This window comes from Xenopus laevis, chromosome 4L, assembly GCF_017654675.1.
Source record: "Xenopus laevis strain J_2021 chromosome 4L, Xenopus_laevis_v10.1, whole genome shotgun sequence".
In the NCBI taxonomy this organism is placed as follows: domain Eukaryota; kingdom Metazoa; phylum Chordata; class Amphibia; order Anura; family Pipidae; genus Xenopus; species Xenopus laevis.
Genome location: NC_054377.1, coordinates 52,103,030 through 52,128,606, shown reverse-complemented (window position 1 = coordinate 52,128,606; position 25,577 = coordinate 52,103,030). Strand labels below are relative to the sequence as shown.

Below are 25,577 nucleotides of genomic sequence, written 5' to 3'. Positions count from 1 at the left end.
TGTACATTTTTTTTCATTCAGAAAAAGCACAGCTAAGGAGGAAGAACATCATAAAAATAAATATACAAATACAAGTATAGGATTTCTTATCTGAAACCCCATTATTCAAAAACTCTGATTTCCTTCTTCTCTGTAATAATAAAAATATAACCTTGTACTTGATAACTAAGATATCACTAGTCCATATTGTTGACATAACAATCCTACTTGGTTTATTTAATGTTGAAATTATTTTTAATCAATATTTAAAAAAATAGGTTGCAAACCTGTACATAGCATACTTGCCTTGTGGTAAGAAACAAGTAAAGAGGACCTTCTCCAAAGTGATTATAATCCGGGTGTGGGTGAGTCCACAACAGTGTATAACCCATAGGCTGTGAATAAGTGTTTGTGGAGCACAAAACACGGAAGGCTATAGATATGTTGTGTCAATAAAGATTTTTTTTTTACATATTTTTCTGGTGACCTATGCGTTTTGAGTGCCTGACTCTTTCTAGGTTGGTTTATATCATACAGACACAAAGGATTGGGCACTGGCAGCAGGGTTATAACAAAAGGTTAACAGGTTTGCTCTTAGGATAAAGCTGAAGGATTCTAGCAGTAGAGTCTAAGCCTTATTGCAGGGAAGAAAAGTCTAGGAGACCAGTTACTAATAGGTTGCAACAGTCTAAGAGAGATAGGATAAGGCATTCATGAGTCAGCTGCTTGAGAACGAGAAGTGGCAATATTAAAGGGGAAAAAGAGGCAGGTAAGCAGTAGTAGTATTAACATGATTTCAGAAGGCTAGGGAATGGTTAAAGAGTGTCCTCAGGTGTTGTGTCAAACCAACAGTATTAATAAACATGCCAACAGTAGTAATCATAAAAGATAGAAAGGGAGCAAGTTTGGGTGGAAAGACTAAGAACTCTGTTTTAGCTAGGTTCATCACGAAGGAGAAAGGTAGGAGGTGTATAAAAAGAAAAACAGAGAATTAAAATAGAGTAGTGTAATTTGGTTATGAGCACAACTGGCAGGGGTGCTTCGCCAATGAGGCAAGTTGAGGCTGTTGCCTCAGGCGGCAGCGCCCCACTAGGTACCAGGGGCAGCAAAAATGCTGCTCCTGGTACTTTAAGAACGAATTTCCGGGGTGGGGGGGCAGCAGCAACTGGGCATATCTGACAGATTTGAGGTATAGCTATTACCTATTAGGATCAGGGAACAACTGAGGGAGGTGGGGGATACAAGAGTTAAAGGAACAGGAACACCAAAAAATGAAACTGTTTGAAAGTAATGAAAATATCATGTAGCGTTGCCCTGTGCTGGTAAAACTGTTTGCTTTAGAAACACTACTATAGTTCATATAAACAAGCTGCTAAGTAGCAATGGCGGAAATTGAAAAAAGGCTAAATGGACAGGATAAATAGTGGATACCAGATAACATTATGTTCTATAGAGCTTATCTGCTATCTGTTGTGAAACTTGAGCCTTTTCTCCTTTGAATAGCTGCCCCCAACAGCTTATTTATATAAAGAATAGTAGTATTTCTGAAGCAAACACAACAGTTTTACTAGTGCAGGGCAACACTGTATTATATTTTTATTATTTTAAAACAATTTAATTTTTTGATGTTAATGTTCCTTTAAATATGTCACCAGTGTGAGTATTCTGAATCCAGATTTTGAATAAGTAATAGCTGAGGTTGAGTGTGTGACACTGAAAGAATTGACAAGATGATGATGTGAAGGAGAGAGAGGTGGCCACACTGTGTATTGCCTGTGCGGTAACCTGACAGGCTGAAGGCTGATTAGTCGGATGCCATAAGGGACATAGGGCTGCCAGATTGGCCAGTGCCTTTTATTAAACATTTCATAATACACACTGGCATATAGGCATAAGCAGCCAGGCAGGGTCAGAGTGGGCTGTAGAAGGGGTAGTTGCTATCCAGGTCAAAGTTCAGGGCAGCTTGCAATTGTGAGAATCAATATCAAATTAAAATTCAGGGATGCTTTCTAGTGTTGAAATACAAATAGCTATTAAAATCTTTCAGTGAGTCCTAGGTCTGTTCACAAACATAACTTCTAATCAGTCATTGGATCATTTGCCTTTTTGTTATGTGCACTGGGTCACATTTTTGCATGAACATGTATTATATTTGTAAATGCAGATCATTTCACATCTCTTCTCATCTCATTTTTTTTTGATGAAAACTAATCCGACCTAACTCCCTTCCACGATTTTAACTCATTTATCAATAATTTTCCCGAAATTGCTGCAACAAAATTGACTTTTTCGAATTATTGGACGAAAATCCTGATTTTTTAAAAAACCATTGACTTCTACATGACCTTGACATGTTTGAGATGGTTTAGGGTATGATAAATCTCTAAAAAATTTCCCCCAAATGTCACATCTTTTTGTTGCATAATACTTTTTTGGTGGATACCACAGACCACAGTGATTAGAGAGCCTATCGTGAGATCATCTTTAGCAGGATGAATTACCAACTTGATAGCAGAGCAATCAACTGCACAGCATCTTTAAAATATGTAATGTAATCAAAACTACGTATATTTATTAGTAGAGGGTCAGATGCATAAAAATAAAGTAACAATAAAAAAGATACTTGATACTGTTTCTATACACTGTTGTGCTATGCCTTTATTTCTATTAAGAGAGCAGCTGGATCTGATTTTCTATGCCAGTGGTTGTTACAAAGGAACTGACATAAAAAACAGGGCCTGCATGAGGCCGACTGATTGTATAGTAGAAAATGGTTTCAGTTATATGATAGTGGAAGAATGCACTGAAAATAAGATTGCACGTTTATTCCCAAGCAGCTATGGTGTTGTTTTTCAATTTAAAAAGAAAATATATAGATACTGTAAATTAGATTAAGGGGAAAACGTTCAACACCACGGGACATTTAACAAAAATCAGTATAACAGGCTTGTATGGAATCATTTTCCTTTTATGTTATTATTTTTTCTAGAACTTGGCCTTGTGCTCTTTTGTTGTGTGATGTGAACCTTAGGGGATTAAAATACAAATGTGGTTGTGTGAATACAGCATTCTACTGATTTGCTCTGCTAGCAACCTTCTTTTGAAAATAATGGTACAAATGAGTAAAAGTTATTTAGTACTTTTAATACATACTGAAAATGTAAAAAAGGCCTGTGCTTTCTTTCCCTGCAGTAGTAGTAGTAGTAGTATTAACATGTATATAAGATATGCAGTGTATAAATACATTTGCCCATTACCACCCTGTACTTGAGGAACTCTTTGTTCAGTATACACAGTATGTAAATGCATTACTAAAGAGATAACTTCCAGCCTTTGTGGAAAAAAGCCCTCGAGGGAGGAAGTGATATTCACTTGTTACCTGCCGTAACCAAGGGCAACTGTCACCAAGCTAGCAACTCACCTGGGTTATACCATATCCTATATATCTGAAAGGGGTGCTTAACAATAAAAGGAACAAAACATGTTATAAGAACAAAAGCTTTCAATTTAAGCATAGAACTGAATGTCTATTTGATGACTTTTTTTTTACGCTTCCTTCAAATTCTCTTGTACGGGAGTATATAAGCAGACTGCTCCTTGCAAAAATTTGGAAAGCCCCAAGTGCTTTCATTGAAAGTCTGGAAGCTCTTGAAGAGAATTCTGTACTGGAAAATCAACCCAAAAGCTCAGCAAATAAAGGTAAGGGCTTTAGTTTAACACTGGTTCATTACGTCCACAACTGCAGGTGCACCATAATAGATGTAAAACAGTGTGTGTTATGACATGTTTACTAACAGGTACTGTACTTGTAACCATACACACAATGGGGGGGAATGTAATATGCTTTGCTAGCACAAAAAACCTGAGCAAAGACGCTTGCGAACGTTAGCGACCGCGTTTGCGTCCTTTTTGACGGATTAAAGACTTCAACAAATAGTTTTTGTGAAGGTTCGCAGTGGATGTACAAAAAAATTCGCAATCGCAAAACCTTTTTTGCAACAAAATATTTAACAAAACCCCAGAGCAGGTGCTAATGCTAAACCTTTGCTTAGTGATAATGTGCAATGTAATACTCACCAGCGACTGATTTTATTTTGTGAGCAGTGCTAAACATTCGCAAAGATACCATTTTAAACAATGCTTGCGAGTTTTAATTACATTCCCCCCAATGTGCAATAATGCTCTGCATGCAGTCACAACAACACTGGATTTATGGGTAAAAAAATCTGAATTGTGTTACAATTTTCATCCTAAAATTGCATTTGTTAAGTAAATGTGTCTTGATTCAGCTGTCAGAGTGAGTGTACATTGTAGATTTCATACAGATTATATTATATAATCTGCTATCTGTTCTTGAACTTTGGCACCCAGAATCCACAGCCTTATGTGTCACTGGGATGTTGGGAGCTGGCATACAAAACAGGAGGAGGTTCTCAGGCTTAACATATAAAGGTCAGAATTGTCCCTGCTGTCACCCTTGGCCATGGTAAGGACAATAGGGAGGAGCACATGGGGAAAGCACTGGGTCTGCCTCCTCCAGTAGCACCAGAATTAAATGCAGCCCTGCTTGATACTGAAATAAATTCAGTAGAACCCCCGAAGAGTGTAAAATCCAGGAATATTTAATATCATCAAAATGTGTTAAGCAATGTATTCTTATTCTTTTTTTATTCATGTACTCAAAGGTTCGAAATAGAAACAATTGGAGTTGGAGCAGAACACCCAGTAAAGCCGAGTATGCTTAGCCCCGCCCCCCCAGCAACCCAGTTCAGAACACCTGCTGTAGTATTGCCATATTGTACTGACCAAGCGTACTGAATAAAATATAACTTTAATTAATTGACAATTAAAATATAAACACACCATGCCTAAACAGTGTAGCACCCCACAACCAAAATAACATACTCACTGCGTTTAAGAGTGCAGTGCTGGACTGTGTCCCTAAAAACCACTCAATTAAAAACTGCGAAAGGTGAACAGATGGTGAGACTTTCGTTAAATCACGAGTTTAGTCTCAATAATCAAATTCTTTTTACACCAGGTAAGTAACAAGCCACAATGGGCTGCCCCCCTCCCTTCCAGTCCCACACGGCGCACCTGCCTGTCTACTTTGGGAGCGATAGGAGCTGCTCTCACCATCGTCCACTTTTGCCGCATGCTACACTGTTTACGCATGGTGCATTTATATTTTAATTGTCAATTAATTAAAAGTTATATTTTATTCAGTACGCTTGGTCAGTACAATACGGCAATGCTACAGCAGTTGTTCTGAACTGGGTTGCTGGGGGGCGGGGCTAAGCATACTCGGCTTTACTTGGTGTTCTGCTCCAACTCCAATTGTTTCTATTTCGAAGTGTTATTATGTATACAGCCATGCAGAATAGCCTAGCTTTAATACATTGTATTCATTTGGATGCTTACTACTATACTTCGTAATGTACTCAAAGGTATAATTAGAGTAGTCAGTTTTACAATACAATATTGTACAATATATTTTATATATTACTGTGTTAATGACAAGACTTAAGCATTGCAGCATTAATGTTACACCATGAGATGACATATGCAAGGCCTCTTTGACAATCACATGCGCAACCTAAATCAATAAGTGATTTAGGTTGCAATTTCACTAATAATAACATTCACAGTGGACAGTCATTTTAGTGACACAGTCTATAGTGTGATTTGGGCTTACTGCTCATTGTTCACCAAAATATCAGTTTGGGTCTTACCATTATGATCTTACAGTAGTAAAACAAAAGATGATGGCACTGTTTATTTATTATGACAGAGAAGGGAAGTTCTGGCAGGATGAAAGCTAGAAATCCATTATATATTAATATTTAGAAGTGATAGCATGGTGCTGCCGCAGAATTGTAACAACAACAAGTGTAACTTTACAATGACGATTAGCGGGGCATAGAAATGCTTACTTATGAAATTCTTAGAGATCAAAGGGGCGTTATAATTGTATGTATACATTGTAAATAAATTGCTGAGCTTTCCCCCTGAGCTGTCTCAGGGGTTTCATTATGTAACAAACAGATTTATACAAAATGACAAATACTATGGCAGCAGGCCATTTATGGTTCCCCTTGTATTTTAATTTTGTTAATACTTATAAAGTGCTTCCAGCATTCATTTCAGAAGACAGTTAGGCCATGTTTTTACATTACTGATGCAGGATGGGTCTAATCTGTAGCTGTTAAATGTCCTAAGGCATATTCTTGAGATGTTCTCATTGAGAAATGCAGCTGGGACACAAGCTAATGATTCTATAGTATGGGTAAACAAGAAATTTATAAGAACTTTTCATCATAAATTCTCATTTAGGCCATAGCTGATTCAATTATATTGTACTTATCTATGTGTAAGTGGGCCGAGCATTTTGTGAAAAAACATTTTGGACCTTTGAAATGTGTGATTATGTGGAAATAAGTGTCTTGCTTTTATTTATATTCAAGTAGAAAAGATATAAAGATCAGGAGGTGAAGGTCGCACCCTTATGGCTAAAGTACATCTTAATGTATCTCAATCCTAATGTCATGTTGCCCTCAAGGAGAACATTGCCTTCCTGCCTGCCTGACATCCCTTCTTATCTTTATAAGAATAAGAATATACAACCTATGGTAACATTATTTCTTCTATGGTCTTTGTTACCCTATTAATCCACATATGTCATAAAAGGCCCTACGTCTGCAGCAATGCACTTGCGGCGCTTCGATTTCAGAAGTTGCCGGAAGTTTCCTCGTGAGTCAACTTCGGGCGACTTCGGAAATCGAAGCAACGCAGGTGCATTGCCACAGTTGATTTTTCATTTTAGCAGGCGGAAGGCAGTTCGCTCCGAAGAAGAGGCGATTAGTCGCCAGGCGACTAAATCTCCCCGAATCTGCCCCGTGCTAAAGCCCTAAAGCAAACACATGACTTCTATCAACGCATAACAACCAGGGTCAGACTGGGCTGGCTGGACACCGGAAAAAAACCCTAGTGGGCCACGGCTCTTTTGGGCCAGACCCGCTAATCTTCTTTCTAGTCACGCTGCAGCACCAGAAAAATGTATAAGCTCGCATGAGGGAGGTATCTGCGGCACAGAGGAGTTTGCTGCTTGGGGGCCCCTGATAATCCGACACTGATAACAACAGTACACTATAATTTAATTACTGTAAAATAATTGATTACGTGCAGAAGGGGTAAAAGCTGACTCCTATTTACCATGCAGAATGTTTTAGATGCTGAGTGCTGCACCTTCTTTCAGAGGTACAGTAGAGCTCATAGCACTCAGTGTGGGGAATGTATAGCTGTATTGTGTATACCAGATGTATAGGCAATGCAGGTACAGGTATGTTATCTGTTATCTTAAAGCACATTATAATTATAGGAAGGCCATCTCCCATAGACTCCATTTTAATAAATTGATTACAATTATTAAAAAGTATTTGCTTTTTCTCTGTAATAAAAGAACAGTACCTTGTACTTGATTCTATCTAAGATATAATAAATCCTTATTGGTGGTAAAACAATCCTGTTGGGTTAAATTCATGTTTATAATTTTTTAGCAGACATAAGGTATGGAGATGCAAATTACAGAAAGGCCCCTTATCCAAAAAAAAACCCAGGTTCAGAGCATTACATGGGATAACAGTTCCCATATCTTTACCTGTTGTAACTTGGTAAATTACTGTGAAGCATATTTAGATGATGGTGTTTTACAGACAGTTGTGTTCACTGGGAAATAATTACCTGAAAACAGGAAAATTATATTATCTCTTACAATCAGCAATTATATAACAGTGACTTTTTGGAGTTTAGTTAGTCTGCCACGTTGGGGGTTATTTTCTAAAACTCGAGTTTATCAATAATTCTTCTCGAAAAAGTTGGAGTGAAAAAATGGCGTGACAAAATTGAGTGTCAATTCGAATCTTACGAGTGACTCTCCAAAAACTTGACTTTATCAAATGGTCGCTCAGAAAATTTGACTTTATCTGATTATTGGATGAAAACCCAGATTTTATTGGATTATCCAGTGTACATCACAATGAGATGGAGTATTTATGGATTTGGATTTTTAGCAGCTTTGGGGTATGATAAAAATCGCTAAAAATGTGACTTATTTTTCCTTCAAAATATTTGAGTTGTTCCCATTAAAAACTCGACCAGATAAATTCGAGGTTTAATAAATGGGCCCCATAGTCACAAACTCCAAAAAACCAATATAGTTTCTCTTAGGATCAGATTCAAGAACAAAGTCATGCAATAATATCTATAATTCCATGTATTGCTGAACAGTTCTGGCTCCTTAAGTAGTATAATATATGACTGTCTCCTGAGATGGTCAACAGTGAAATCCAACATAAACATGGCAGCAGCTTGCTTTTTATTTTCAGGTGTTCTCTGTTTGCTTATATATTTTATGTTCCACAGATGGATGTGACAGTGGATTCTCATAGGACACTTTCCACATTCCATGGCTTTGCTCCAAGATCAATTATTATGGATCGATACACCGTTCACCAGAGGCTGGGCAGTGGGTCCTTTGCTACAGCTTACCTGGTGACGGACGCCAAAGATACAGGACACCAGTGAGTATCATTGTCACTCTGAGGAGCTCTGACTGTGCAATTATTCTACACATAAATATTATTCTACACATAAATATTGTTTATCAGATTTTGTAATCAGCAAATGCACAAATGATTACAGTGAATATATTACATAGTCTCAATTTGCGCGGACAATTAGCAGGGCCTTACTTTATGATATTACTCCGTAAATTTAGTGCAAAAACCATTAATTATGCTTTTTCTGTTATTATGGTGATCACGTTTACAATATGTACTAGTGTTTAGTAACATTTCCAAAATTTACTACTTTAAACATGGAATGTAGGTTTTACACTCAGCATGCAGGAAAGTATGTAAAGCCCTTCATTTGCTGTAACTTCCATCCCTCCCACAAACTCTGTGGATATTGTACTGTACATATCCATCATCCATTACTTCAGCTTTGTATTGTGCTGTCATCTGCCTTGTTTGATCTTCTGGGATTTAGGCATCTCTCACTACAGCTATGGGTCATGCTCCACCAGCTTCTCATGTCCCCTTGCCTCCCAAAATCCTTTTCCTATCACACACCTAGCTACATTTACACGCTGAATATAAGCCCCACCTTTATCCCTTGCTGTCTTTTGGGACCTAAAATGGCTTTATCCAGGCTCCGCATCATTCTTCTCCATCTGACATCAAGGTCTTTATTAACCTCTGCTGCTGCCTATTTCAAATGCACACTCCGCTTAATCCCAGCCTTTTCTTTTATTCTAGAAATGATTGGGGCTCATTTATCAACACTGGGCAAATTTGCCCATGGGCAGTTACCTATAGCAACCAATCAGTGATTAGCTTGTTAAAGCCAGCTGCAAGTAGGACAATGAATGCATAAATCTGATTGGTTGCCATGGGTTACTGCCCATGGGCAAATTTGCCCAGTGTTGATAAATGACCCCCACTGGCTTTAGACGAACTGTAGGCACAAGAGAGGAAACAGCCTCTGGGCTGACATGGCTTTAAAAATTTGTACTATTATAAAGCATAACAGTGTTAGCAATTAAAAAGCATAATGGTGATTGACAATAAGACTTCTTAACATTGTACCCAGAGAATTTTAGCTTCTAATATATACTTGTATAAATGCTATTAATAGCCTGACAAGAAGTTCAATTCTGCCAGTCTGCACTATGGTGTCCTAGGAACCATTGGTATAAAGTGCTTGGTGTGTTATTATATTGCTTTCTGTGTGAATGTTCAAAATATCTTATGTTTTTTTGATTTAGCGTTGAGTATTGAAAGATTTCCTCTCAGGCTTATGTTCAGAAAAAATGGTCTGCCTAGCATGCATTGTTCATGGATGTTGCTTTTAAAAATTTGGGATGTAGCAGTCGTAAGGGGGAAGAGCATACAGGGGCAGTGGAATACTAATCTGTAGTGGCTGGAATTAAATAAGGCAGCCTGTGATACGTTGTTGTACTGGGATATATAATTCCCATCTGCTACTGAACATTCTTTTGTTGCTTTGTATTTGGATATCACATGGTCCAACATGACTCTGCAAGTTTTTCTCTGCACTTCCTTATGTTTCGTTACTTAATGAGTTACTTCTCTGTCTGAATGAGAAGCTGTTTATTTGGTTTCAATAGCAACAGTACTGGTATCTGACAAGTGCCTCCGTCTGTTGTTTCTGGAAACAACCTCGATTTGTCCAGTGACCCCTTTTCCTCATATTTTTAGACCGTCCAAGACATTATGTTATTGCTTGAAAACATAGGAAAGAAATTGGCAATCCAAAAAGTCAGTTTTCAACAGATATTGTTAAAGCATAAAAAATACAGCATAAAGCATATAATGCCAAGAGGGTTTCCTTGGAAATAATGTTTTATTTGAAGGTTTGAGGTGGCTAAGCCTCCCTAGAGCAAATACCAATTAATTGCCAACAACATACACAATTGAGGTATTGTACATACTGCTCTGTATTTATAAAGCCATATGTTCTAGCTTATTTTACATGGAACTTACACTATTTTTATCTTGACATGCAGGCCCAGATTTGTGGAAAGGCCACCAAGGCCTGGGCCTAATGCGGCAGGATTTTAGGGGCGGCATGAAGCCCAACCATACCCGCATTAGTTCGGGAGATCTGGGGCTTATCATGAGATACAATATTTTTTTTTACATTTCCCATGTGCTAATCCACAGTACTCCTGGGTGAGTGACCTCATGATGAAAATTAGTGCATGTAGACAAATGAAAGGGGGGGGGACAGGGGTGATGAACGGCAGCGGGCCTAGGGGCTATGTAAATCTGGCCCTGCTGTCACGCATTCCAGGGGTATTATACATGAAATTGCCACTGCATTTACCTTACCATGTGTTATTGGGTATTATAAGTGGAATAGGCTTTGGGAAACTAGGATGGAATTTGGGTAGAGAATGTCTTATTAGTCTCCCCAAACACAAAAACATCTGAATTATCAGGTTACAAATTAGACCTGTCCTGATCAACCCAAACTCTGTAAATTTTCCCATGAAACTCAGTCCCTTTCTGTCTATAATGTGGGACTGTCCTGTCATTTAATTTAATGGAGTTCTGATTCTATTCAAGTAACTGGCTATCCTCAGGAGCTCATCCACTGGCTGAAAAACGCACAAGCGTTTCACAAGAAACTCTTTTAAAATAGACTCATGATACATTTTTAAGGTCTATTGATGCAAGAACAAGATTTTGAACACCAATGCGCCAGTTCAAGCATGCTCTGATGAATGAATGAAAGTGGTATTTCCAGGGTCATCTCAGTCAACACATACAAATGACTTTCATCAAGTCACTCCCATGCTTGTGCTGTTATGCTGGAAATTATGCCAGGCTAATAAAACTGTGTGCCACAACTTGAATGCTATTTACCAAAGTGGATGCTAATTTGCTAAGTTGCAGTGCAAGTTTTTCTTTAGAGAATTGCATCACTTTTGGAAAAATAACACATTTTGGGTAAAAAAACATAGCAAGTTGCCTCTATGAATGCACTTTGCACATTGCTTTCATATCTCTGGGGTAGGTACTGATGTGAATAAGGACCATGCCAAGAGTTACTAGTGCCCAAGGCATGTACCTTTTGTCTCAACATGCTCACCCACCCACCAGCTTCCACTGTGATAGTCTTAGGGCAGCTGGAGTTAAAAGCACAAGCCGTTTATTTGATTTTGGTTATTTGTGTCCCCCTTTAGCCTACTCTGCCTACCCCTAGTTTAAGCCCTGAAATACATTATGTAATATCTCTGTAAAGAGCTGTGGAAGATTAAGTGCAATATAACATAATAATAATAATAATATTAATAGGGGTTTAGCAATCAGACGTCTTCATGATGTGAACAGTAGAGGGCAGCAGAAGACCAGGTTTGCGGACATGATTTTATTCAAGCCAATGAAAAAGTTAGAAAAAGAATGAATAAGCTTTAATTAGTGATTTCCCTAATTACCATGCAGTTTTTGGTTTAAATTACACATAACATTAAGTCGAGACAGAAAGCAGTAAGTAACTACAGTTTCCTGATATTTGGTATAGCTTTATCTTAATATTGTCGCAAATATTTAATAAGAAGCTGATCTGTTGATAGCAACCCCACATCAAATGGATAATAATATCCTCTAGATCAATTAAACTCTGCTCCAATTACAGATTTCGTTTATCTGGCTAGTGCTATTCCCAACCCTGCTTTTGGGACCATTTTTAAGGCACTGATGGGTCCAGAGCCGCAGACCTCAAAACGTATTTGTTGCAGTGCTAAAACTATTACATCGCTATTAAAGGAATTGTGTAACTCTCTCAATCAAAAAAAAAAACAAACAAACATTGTGTATAAGTGACGTGTGACATTGATTAGAACACAGAGATATGTAGATCTTGTTCTAGGGAGAGGAGGAAACCTATAGACCTCTTTAATGTATATTCAGTGGGGGGGGAGCATGTAGAACCTCACAACCCCTAGAAACATATTCACCAAATATTCCAGCACCGTCTATGAAACATTCCTTAGGATTTTAATACATACATTGAAGAAGATCAGACGATTAATGGATCTATCATACAGTGGAGAGGCTTATGCTGGTTTACCTTTTCCTGGAGGTGGTAGGGCACTTACTGTATTTTTATAGCCAGTTTATTAAAGCAATCCAGCTTGAACTTAGCTGTGTTTAGCACATTTTCCAAGTCACATATTGAACGCTAATACTATCGCTGATATAAGAATAGCAGACAAGGGGCAGGTAAAGAGCAGCTACAGTATCTGGCTTTCTACATATGTATAGATATGCTGTGTTTACAGGTGTAAAAATATGAAAGAAGTTGAACATCAGAGACAATATCGTGATAGTTAGCTACATGGATTGGTTTATGCCAAGGCAATTGAGAACAGAGTATACAGAACATAAAGTATAGGTGATAATTTTCAGATGAAAACATATGAGAGATTATTAGCAGTGTTTTTGTTAACTGGAATAGCCCATTCTCCTGTAGGTGGCAGCTGCACCCACAAAGAACACATGAAGTAATGGGCAGTCTTCCACATCCCATACAATACTATCTGCTAGTTTTCAAATCCACAGAATCCAATCCTTTCCAATGTTTGTCTACTGCTAGGTACTGATTCTGGCAGGATGAATGGGACAATTGAGTGGTGAATATATATATATATATATATATATATATATATATATATATATATATATATATATATATATACACACACACACACACAAGAGTCATGGATATCCTGAAAATGATATCCTTATAAATGGTGCTTATTGATGTCATCGGCTATAATTGGAGCTTAGTGATGCAATTTCTGTCACATGACTAACTGAATCTTATGTATTATAATAAATAAAGTGCCCCCTGTTGCTAAATATGAGGATATTAAAAGTCACTTTGGAGTTCCATGACCTGTATAAAAATACTTGGGGGGCTGTTCTAATTTGTTACATTAGTTGATACATTTCTCATCTCTGTCCCTACTGAGTGGAATCCCTGATTCTCATTAAAGGCAGCTGTTTTAACTGATAAAATAGTTGCTAATATTCCACAGATGCTGAGAAATGTAACAGAAGCTGCACCTGGATTACTGAGCTGCCAGACTGAAAGCCAGAGACTGGAACATTTTAAGTTTAAACCTTAGTTTTTTTCTGTGCTAGATTGGGGTGTCAGGCTTATGTTAATGCCTGGATCCCCACATTTCTAAATCTGGCCCTTCCAGTGCACACTTTTCATGTAATATTAATTGACATACTGATGTAACTTTTTTGAATACCAAGTGATGCAGGATCCCACAATACCGACCCCGGATTATTTGCAAAACTAGAGCAAACTATACTCTGGAGACACAACCTATAGCAGTTGACAGACCAGCGTTACTTTCTGATTGATTGCTAAGGCTTCTTACCGCAGAGCCTTGTGTATACTACTAGGTGTAATATTAGCCTTAGAATGTTCTCTGGAGAATTGCAGGCAGCATTTAGTTGTCATCAGTTTGACAAGCATTTGATAGGTTGCCATGGATTACTAGACCTAGTTCAAAATAATGTATCAACCCATGGACACAAGTGTTGAAGATGTAAGCCCACAATTGGGTCTATCTAAGGTGAGAATGTGCCTGTGAGGTTAGAGGTGCAAGCTACCCTTTGCACCATATAACTGATAAGAAATCTGATCATAAGCAGACATTAAGTACAGGGTTCCAAAATACCTCTATGACCCTAGCTTTTATGTCTGAATGTCAAGCAAGCTAGAAGGCCAGGGGCCACCCACCAAAATACAGGCAGCACTGCATGTGAGTAAGACAAAGCTATTTGAGCTCCTTTGTAGGACATAAAAATGCACAACAAAATGGTTACCTGCAAAAAAACAGGGGACTTTTCGTCATAAGCATTGTGTATATTGCCTCATCTTTCATAAATTAAGCTTAGTGCCTTGTTCTGTTTAACCCACTAGGAGTCTTAGATTACGTTTAGGATGGTGAACTAAAACTGATTATTGACTACAACGAACATTCTCAAGTTTATACTTTATCATGACTAGCCATCATGCAGATACATCACACTGAGTCTGGGAGAATGTAAAATTATGTTTTGCAGCAAGTTGTAACTGGGACTGTCACAGTATTAAATTTAATCTGTCAGCTTCTCCGAGTAGCTGAATGTAATTTACTATCTCTCTTATTTCATTGAAATCCTCTTTCCCTGTATTTTAATTTGAGAAGTTATCTGCAGCTCAACGAGGTGAGGTCTAATTCTGCCAGGATGACAGGACTGCTCTGTAACCAAGTCTGATTGAAATATGGATCAGGCTTCCTTATTCAGCACAGACTCTAGTTTTTTTCTCCCTTATGGAAATTAACAGGTAAAATGTGTAAATTAGACAGGCGTAATATATATATATTCTATTATATCTTGTTATATTATGTTAACACGAGTGACTGGAAAGTAGCGTTTTCTGTATCTCTCCAGGGGGATTAATATACGGAGTGTGGTTTTTGTAATTGTGCAGCGTTTGAATCAGTGTTCCTTAACCTTTTTTACTGGTGGCCAAAATATCATCTGGGAAACAGCTTGAATCAGCTTTGCAACCCAAAGATTGGTTTAGAGCCTGTTATGAATCATATTTTAATTCCTATTTATACTGCAGAAAGAAACTTTGTATTATTAGGGAGGATCAAAAAGACCAACACGATGACCAGTTTTTGATCCCAACTCATACAGTAGCTCCCTGGCATATAAATGAAAGGAAAATGAAAGTAGGATTAAGAATACATTTATTAGACCCTGTATCCCATAGTAACCTAAATGAAAATGAAGGGATCTGGGTCCCAAAAGTGTGCAAGTTATATTGCACATATTTTCTATATTATGGGGTGATTTTGAAATCTGCCCCCTGGGTTGTCTATATTCAGGTAGTTTTTATAGGGCATTGCCATTTTGGCAGGTGTGTTCACTGAAAAATTTGGTGGGGAAAGTGTCCAAAACGACTCTTTGTGCCACTGCCCATATTGTTTAGCCTGGCTTAATCCTAGTGCAATCTTTGAACATTTACATAATCTTGCAAAATACATTGAAGACACACATAAACATTCCCTGTTTCATAGTATTTTTTTATATAAATCATGCGTGAATAAGAACAAAAAAATAATACTTGTCCAACAAAGGGAGAAAAAGCTTGTTAAAGGCTGCAATTCCACATGCAAGGGTTTGGGGTATTCTTTGATGGAGACAAGAAGATTAAATTGTAGTGGTGGGCTCTTGAGTTTTCGTGACCTAAAAAGAGACCCAGATAAAATTCAGCACTTGAGCCCTTGGGTCTTAAATTATTCTCCTGGTAATCTATGTGCATTGAATATGTGACAGTTTAACATCAAGTTTCCTGTGTGTCCCTTATATTTCAGCTCAGACAGATGTGCATGCAAGCCTGTCTCCGGTTGCTATTATTAATAGATATTACATTTTTGCTATCTATATTTAGAAAGTCCTGTTACACCTTCTGGAGCATATGCCTGACTGCCACAGATATGTTGTGATAAGAGTATAACTCTGTATAAAGGCCTACCACCCGCAGGATATTTTGATTCAACAGCACACTCATGCACAAAATACCCTCTGAATAGTTATTCTAAGGAATGGTTCACCTTTAAGTTAACTTTTAATATACTATAGAATGGTTAATTCTAAGCAACTTTCCATTTTTCTTCATTTCTTCTTTTTATAGTATTTGGATTATTTGCTTTCTTCTTCTGACTCTCTCCACCTTTCAAATGGGGGTCAGTGACTCCATCTTAAAAAAACGAATGCTCTGTAAGGCCACACATGTATTGTTATTACTACTATTTATTACCGATCCTTGTATCCAGGTCCTCTCCCATTTGTATTCGATTCTCTTATTCATATCAATGCACGGTTGCTATGGTAATTTGGATCCTAGCAATGAATAGCTGAAATTGCAAACTGGAGAGCTGCTGAATAAAAAGCGAAATAACTCAAAAACCACAAATGATACAAATTGAAATCCAATTGCAATTGTCTATATATCACTCTCTAGTTCATAATAAAAGTTAATTTAAAGGTGAACAACCCCCTGAACTTCAGAGTGGGTCTGTATATTTTTTCAGAATAAAGACCCATCATATCTCTCCTCTACACTGTTCCCATGCCTGAGACAGATCAAACACAAGAGTACTTTTGTGTACTTTTGTATTATCCTGTGATAATATCCTTCCTATGGCAGACTGTATTCAGCAACCGTTATCTTATTAAAAAAGGAGATTCCCAGCCTCTCCAAACACTGTAAATGTAGCAATAGTCCCTAACATCTGTATTCTTAAAGCTTAAGGACCTCCTGTTGCAAATACCTGGTTCAGTTAGCCCCCTGGAAATAGAGTTAACCCTACCTCTCTTTCATTTTTTCAGCTGTAGACTGGAAAGTATTACAGGGATAATTTACAAAATGTGGTTCAAATAAATATATGAGTATATGTAGCAAATGCTCAGGATATACAATACAATATGACTTAAATGGATTGCTATCTATACAGTAGAGGGTAACCCACAGAGAAAAGTCATTAAGTAAATGCAAATGTGTATGCATATAGCATCTCAATATGAATCCAGCTAGAAAGATTCCTTTAGAAAATGGTTTCTAAGATGTGGTTTTGAAAAGGCTGACTGTGAACGCTTGCTTAGCTTCAGCAAGAAGGGAAATCAAGAAACAAGGGGCAATTAGAAAGAAGTGTTTTGTATGTGAAGCAGAGGAACTGGATTGATAATAGATTGTCCTGAGCTGAACCTGAGGGATGTATCAAGAGATACATTCTGATATAAAGACAAACTTTATGTGCCACTTGATAGAAAGTCCAATGAAGGGCTTCAGTAGCAGAAGGGAAGGAGCAATCAAGAAGATGATTAAACTATGAAGCAACTAAACAACAAAGAGGAAAGGTAAGATCTAGGGAGCAATGTGAGTAAAATTGTGCTACCATCATATAAATAAAATTAAAACCTGAATTGTGCCAATGAATGGGGAGTTGGATATATAAATATGGATAGGGTTTAGAAAGGAGTACATTATATTAAATGGCTCAGTCTCAGACTGGTTGTTGGTTATTCCATTATCTCAGATGTATAGCACAGAGAGAGACAGTGAGATTTGGGAGGATATTTTTTTACTTTTTTGTTTATACTATATTGTGAAATTATAATGTACACATTCAAGGCAGTGTTCATGAAAATATACATGATAAAATTACAGTATATTCCTCTCACCTTGCTGATGAAATGTTAATTGCTACGAATAGCTACAAAACTAACTCTCATAGCGACTTCTGTAATTTGCATAGAAACTTTATGTAACTTACGTAGTGAGCAATGACAACAGAACAGTGTTACAGGGGGCAGGCAGGTGGGTAAGGTTTAAAATTAAGGCAAACTCCACTGACCCCCCAATGAATTAAAAACTCCACTGACCTCCAAGTAATCAACTTATTGGCACATTAGTAAGAAGGAAGTCTGATTAGGGTAGATTTGAGGTTAGGCAGAGACCCCTCTATTCCCCTGGAGTTGCACAGTCCCTGGCATTCCCCAGCCCTGGTGAGGAACAACAGAAGGAGGGGGAGTTTGGCCAGGCTAGGGGTGGTGCAAGGGGCTGGTTTTACCTGTATAGGTGTACTTAAGACAGGAAACTATTGCCTCATGAACCTTGCTCCCTGGTGTGGGCAGCTAGGCCCACAGTTGGATAAAGGAGTTGCAGCTTGGTTCAGGGTTACCTTGCAATACATTTGTAGCTTTACAGAACATGTGTTTATAGATGGAGTCAGTGAAAAATCATTCAGAAGAAAAGGGCAAATAATTAAAAAAAACTTAAATTGACTTAAATTTCTCAAATTAAGTCATGTGACGTGCTCTGATACACTTCAGTCACTCTTTACTGCTGTACTGCAAGCTGGAGTGATATCATCCCCCCACCCAGCAGCCTAATAACAGAACAATGGAAAGGTAACGAGATAGCAGCTCCCTAAAGGTGACCATAGATGCAAAGATCTGCTCGTTTGGCGACATCGCCAAATGAGCGGATCTTTCCCCCGATATGCCATTAACGAGCATGGCTATATCGGGGGTAATCTGAACATTCGGCTGTAAGATTACGAAGCTCAATGGGCTCCGGCGGGATCGGTCGGGTCAAAATCAAACCTGTCCGATCGACCAAACAACCGATTTCACCTGGACGAAAGATGTCAGCACTCACCACACACGATCCTCGATTCGTACAATAGGATCTGTGCATCTATGGCCTCCTTAACACAAGATAACAACTGCCTGGTAGATCTAAGAACAGCACTCAATAGTAAAATCCACTCGTCACATTCAGTTACATTGAGTAGGAGAAACAACAGCCTGCCAGAAAGCAGTTCCATACTAAAGTGCTGGCTCTTTCTGAAAGCACGTGACCAGGCAAAATGACCTTAGAAATGCTTAGCTGCCTACACACCAATATTACAACTTAAAAAAAATACACTCGCTGGTTCAGGAATTACATTTTATATTGTAGAGTGAATTGTTTGGACTGTGTAAACAGTGTAATTTACATCATAAAAATCTAGACAGAATCCCTTTTATTAACCATTAATGCTATAGAGTTGCTGAATCTATTTGCTTGTATAGTGATATCTTAGTAGCATAGCCATAATCCTATTAATAATTCTGCTCAATACTAACAAAAATGTGTGTATAGGTTTACTGTCACTGTTACCACCTCGTTCAATGGATAGTACAATCAATTCCTTCCAGAAAGGCACTATATTTAAACATAATTTAAAAAAAAATATGAATCTTGAATATATCATTGCACTGATGTTACAGGGGCAGCAGGCTGAAGAACAGATAACAGTCTGTTACACAGTGTGCTCAGCTCATTTTTCCTATGTGTACAATGCAGTCATTGCCCTGAACCCAGGTCACATCCCAACTGTACATGCATATTCAGCGATGTTGCTGTTCACTGAGTTAACTAACTGCAAATAATTCATCACTCATTGGCTATATCACAGCATCACTATGAAAGCAATGAACTATTTTCAGGAAAGCTAGGTTACATTGGATAACCATTCGAATATTAGTATATATTTTTTTGACAGGGTGACTAAGTTTGTTACTATATGGGGTTGGATGGAGGGTTGATAAAGCTGTGGCTAAGGCAGTGAGTTAAATCAGTTATAGAAGAGGGGTTCAGGGTCATGCTGGAACAGAAAAACAGCTTTAATAAAAGCAGTAGCCCATGGTTGTGACCCATCAACATTTCCCTGTTGGTAGAATGCTGGAGTTGTAGCTTAAATACAGAGTCCCAAAATGTATATTCCTGCTATAAGGAGTGAAGAACCAAGGGGCCCCGGGAAAATGCTCTCTCTTTTGTGCCCAAATTACTTTTTTCAGATTTTATTTAATCTCTTAAGGAAAATAAGATTGGTTGCACTGCACTTACACTAAAGGTGGCCATACACGGGCCGATAAAAGCTGCCGACAGACCGAGTCGGCAGCTTATTGGCCCGTGTATGGGGCCCCCCGATGGGCTTCCCTGATCGAGATCTGGCCGAAAGACGGCCAGATCTTGATCGGATGGGACAAAAAATCCCGTCAGATCGCAGTCACATCTGTTCGTTGATGCGGTCCCGTGATTCGACCTCCAGTTCCCATTCGTTAGGATCCGATCGTTGGGCCCTAGGGCCCACGATCAGATCAGCCCGATATTGCCCACCCCAAGGTTCTCTCCGTGTATGGCCACCTTTAGGTACAGATGTTACTATAGTATAAACAAATATTACATTTCTGCCTCAAGAAAAGATCAATTAGCCAAATGGTATAAAGTAGCTTATTTCTAAATATTTCAAAATGAATCTACTGGCAAGATTTTTGCAAACATTTTTTATAGTTATTTGCCACAATTACAGTTCAATGTCTTCAAATTTGGATCATCTTCCAGAAAGTGGACCTTTTCTAATTTTACTGAAGTCATTTACTGTAGTAGTTAGTTTCTATATATTTCATCCAGCCACATTGCTCAGGTTGTGTTTAAACAGCAGAACAATCAGTTCTTAATCTGTTTTCAGTGTGCATTGGTTGTTTCAGCAATTAACTTTCTCAGCAAGACAGATATGCAAAGGTCTCTTTACAATCAGCAGGCTGAAGGCACTAGGGGGAATAGCACAGGCCAATTAAATCAAGGGGAATTGCAACTTCCAAATATTCCCAAACCAATTAAGCATCTTAAAATGACAAACCAATGCTTGGGAGAGAATACAAGGAATTGTTCACAATGCAAGTCCAAGGCTAGTGCTTATGTGAAGACGTTACACGTAATTGCATCTCAGGAAGACTTCACTGCAGCAATTACCTTTGGTCAGGATAAATATTTTGACTGAATTTTCATTTAAGGTAAAATAATGAAACCAAATCGAGATTAAACTAATATAGTCCCCTTGGGTTTCTGAAATGTTAACCCTAGAATATATCAGTATATTTATTTCAAATTAGCCCTAAATGTTCTATGCTACTAATTACATAACCAGACTGAACACCAAAACTTATGGAAAATAAGAGGGACCAGAGATCACAGCTTTATTAAACATTTAGCATATTAAGTCCCCGCCACCAAATGTGGCCCAGTTAACATCACATGTAATCCACCAAGGAGGAGCCCAGAGCCCTTTGCTCTGCTCCCCTTGGTCTCTCTCTTCTCCGAACACATGATGACCACGCCTAACTGTAAGATCACAGCCTGCAAGCATGGGCATAACATCTACCCTCTTGTACTTTCTCTGTCCTAATGTGATTAGGGATTGTTTTATGCTAACTTTAATAATTATTTAATATAATTAATAAATTTAGCAGCTTCTCTATCAGCATAACTGCTTAGCCAAGCAATTCACTTAATTAATCTACTTTAATTGCATTTAGTGCTATTGTTATTTTGAAAGGATTTATCCAGGTCTACATTTTCTTTTTTCTTTGAACAATATACTGCAGGATGATTGCCCACACAAATATGTCTAAATGTACAATTCATCCCTCTTTCACTTTCCTTCTCATTATCACTCAAACACCTTGCTGGCTACCATTATTGTATCTGATATTGTCTGTTCTGCTTTTTCTATCCCCATAAACCCATTGCCCCCAAACCTCCATATCTTTCTCGCCAGAGCTTATAACATCATCAAATTCTAATTTTTCCCATGCATAGCATACCACTATACTAGTAAATGTGTCATACACAGTAGCTCTGTAACCCCTTTTTCTATGCTCTCCATATTCCCCTTTTTAATTGCTTTGCTCCTAAGCACCTTTAAATATTTGTGTCTTATAAATCAAATCCCCTTTAGACTCATTCTCTGTCCAAACTATTTCCTTTTTCTCTGTAATAATAACACAGTACTTGATTTAAACTAAGATATAATTAATCCTTACTGGGAGCAAACCCAGCCTGTTGGGTTTATTTAATGTTTGAATAATTTTCTAGTAGACTTAAAATATGAAGATTCAAATTATGTAAGGATCCATTATACAGAAAACCCCAGGTCCTGAGCATTCTGGATAACAGGTCTCATACCTGTAATTGTAGATTCTTTATTCAATAAAATGTGAGAACTGGACAAGAGTCTGCATACTTTTGCATCAGACTTCATTCATTCTTATGTTTTAATGAAGGCAAAAAAGTATTTTTACCTCTAAACATTAGTTAAAATCCAAGCAACAGTATCCTTTTATTTTAAGCATTTTATATAGGCTGTCTTTATTCCAGAGTTATTGATGCTCTTGAGATATTTATTTATTGATGCATGGTCTTATTCCCTTCATAGCTTTAAATGCCATTAAATGCTAATGTTTAACAAAAATGTAGCTGGACTATTTTTGCACTGCTGCTATTTTTAACTTTTCCCCTGGGAGTACGATGGCTTGTTAGTAATTGAGACTGCCGATTTTAGTAAGAGTTAAGTCAATAGATCACATTTGCGACTGAACATTTAAAATAAAACTGATCCATCTCTTCCTCGCTCAAATTAACTTAATGATAACTTACCAATCAGAACTGGAGATAAACCAAGTTGTCAGTTTGTTATTTGTAACTACTGTAGATATGTATAAGAATAGTTACTGGTAAATAAACAAATATTGTAATTAAACTATTTATTAATGAATACTCATCATCAAGAATACTTATGTACATATGCTGTATAAGAGAATATATATATTTACATAAATATAACATAGGGAGTGTAGCATAACTTGCTCATGCATAATTCACAAAATTTCAGTGATTGTATGGGAAAAGCTTAAGAAAAGCGAGGATAAAACTTGAACCATGATGTATGTAAATACTAGAAGCATGCCAAATAATTTTGGGGCCTGAAAGTAATGGCAAATAATGAGCAAACTATGTTTTATAACTGGGTAACTCATTTGGAGAGGATAAGTAAATAGTGATGGGTACAGGGATCCTTATGACTTGTTCCCATATAATAAGCAAGGACACTTTTCTGAGAGATATTCCTGCAGAAACCTGGAGGATTAAATTCCCAGTGTTACATTTTAGACTATCATAAACTCTGATGGAAATAAAAAAAACTCACTTGAGTTAAAGTAAATAGTTTCAGTCCTCCGCAGTACAGTAGAATAATGAGAAGGAAAACAGCATGCATAAAACAAAAGAACCAGCTTTAAAGGAAAACTATACCCCCCAAACAATGTAGGTCTCTATTAAAAGATACTGAGTAAAACAGCTCATGTGTAAAACCCTGCTTCATGTAAATCAACCATTATCATAATAATATACTTTTTTAGTAGTATGTGCCATTGGGTAATCATAAATAGAAAATTGCCATTTTAAAAAATAAGGGCCGCCCCCTGAGATCGTAAGATTCACTGTGCACACATACAAACCACATGTAAGGTCACATGAGCCAATTAACAGACAGAGTTATGTCTTTTGCTTCCTCACTTCTTCCTGTTACAGTTAGAGTTGTAGTATTTCTGGTCAGGTGATCTCTGAGGCAGCACAGATAGAGTCACGAAATGGTGGTTCAAGGCAAGAGATGTAAAAGGCCAATATTTATGTAAATATATATTCCAGTTGGGTAAGATTCTTTAATATGTCATTCAATTTGATATAAACTATCTGTTGCTTAAGTATTCATTTTGGGGGTATAGTTTTCCTTTAAGAGAAATAAGCCTATGGCACACAAATGGAGGGGGGGGGGGTGAGGTTAGGAACAGCTACACCTTGAAAAAAAAAGTTCTTCTCTTCCTTGATGCCTAAATGCAACCACTGGCAAACCTGTGTTTGTAACTTTACATTAGTGAGACCCAATAAAATTGCAGAATACATCTGACAGATTGCTTGATACAGACACCAACTAATAACATACACTGGCCAAATTTCCCATCTTCAACCCTGCTTGTTCCTCCCTTTCTGATCTATGTTTTATAATAAAAATGTCAAAAGAGTTGGGCATGAAACCTGAATTTAATTAGCTCTTCAAACCAGCGTGGGCCTTCTAATTAACTTTGTATTAAAAAGAGAGTCTGTTTGGCATATTTCAGTTCTCATGGCACGGAACCTTGCAACTTTGCAAGTAGCAATGGTTTGAAGTCTGTGACTAGAAATCGTAAGCCAGAGTTTGTCTGAGCCCCATGTTGTGCAAATCATCAGGTTCCTATTATTTTATTCACAACACGACTTCAAGTCACAGAAAATTGTGCTGGTATTTGTGACCCTGCTGGATCCTGTCTCAGTTTTCATTCTGTGCGCTGCAGTCAGAACACAGCTTGGGCAGGGCCAAGCCTGCCAAGCAAAGGCAGAAAGATGCACAAATAAGCATGTTGCTATGGATGGGAGTATCTCCATGCACATTTAAGTAGCCGGATGGCGAACATGGAATATTTGAAAAAAATCAACCAGCAATGAAAGGACTGAGTTTGTTTGAAAAATTAAAATATAAAATTGTAAGAATCATATGTAAGATCACACAATATTAGTTTCACATTCTAGCTTTTGTCACACAAACAATTTTTATTACTTTGTGACACTACTAGCCTTTGCGAAAAATGTGGTGAACTGTAGGTTACAAGGAACCTGAATTGCTGGTGGATATCCTAGAGTAGATACAATAGATTCAATTTATCTCCATAAATGTATATTGCTAAAGCCTTTAGATGTAATATTTTTCTTTTCTCTATACCTAGGAATAGGCATGCTGTAATAGGAATAGAATAGCAATTTAGTGCATTTAAGTACAAAGAATAATAAAGTACAGGTAGGATATCCCTTTTCTGGAAAATCATTATCCAGAAAGCTCCAAATTAGAAGGCCATCTCCCACAGACTCCATTTTAGGCAAAAATTCTCATTTTTGTAGATAACATAATGCTTGTGCAGAGCAAAAGCTCAGCTCACTAGTGATCTGTACTGGCATTGCTGTAATATTTGTCCTGAACCAAGCAGTATAGCTCTTCTGGTTGGCACAGGTTTTATAGGCAGAAATGTCAGGCAGCACATCTATCCTGATCACATCACTTTTTTGCTCATCCATATTGTACAATGTTTTATGAAAGACTTGTTTTAGAGGCCAACACTATTGTCACATGTCATACCATGGCAAGTATCAGCACCACTGGGTCATGGAAAGAACTGCTGGTAGCTTTTAGCAAGCAAAAATTTGTACCAGGGACAATTTTCCCTTTAAGCGGTGCAATGGTGTGTGTTTACGTACAAATTTTGAGGCCAGCGCACAAAAATTTGTGTGTAAAAACACAAAATTTTGCAGTTATTCTGACCTGCACACACAGTTTTTAAAAAGGCACACACATTTAAAATATGAGCACATAATATTTTTTTTTGCACACATAACTGAAAGGGAATTAGAGGAAACTTTGACCAGGGAATCTTCGTGTGCAGATTTTCTCCTGAGATCAATTTACAGCATTTTCCAGTGCCATTTTGTTGCTGCTATCCAGTACCAGTGATCAAACC

The 25,577-nt window shown here is 37.7% G+C and overlaps 2 protein-coding genes across 2 annotated transcripts in view; one reads left to right on the top strand and one right to left on the bottom strand.

Moving 5' to 3' along the window:
* The window catches only part of LOC108704827 (dipeptidase 1-like), an 80,367-nt gene that overhangs the window by 47,781 nt on the left and 7,009 nt on the right, over positions 1-25,577 (bottom strand). The window lies entirely within an intron of this gene.
* The window catches only part of LOC108704815 (serine/threonine-protein kinase Nek11), a 163,683-nt gene continuing 141,067 nt past the window's right edge, over positions 2,962-25,577 (top strand). Inside the window, exons 1-2 of the mRNA XM_018241496.2 lie at positions 2,962-3,678; positions 8,401-8,558. Of these exons, the coding sequence (XP_018096985.1) occupies positions 8,401-8,558 (158 nt within the window). The 5' untranslated portion in view covers positions 2,962-3,678. The remainder of the gene's footprint in view (positions 3,679-8,400; positions 8,559-25,577) is intronic.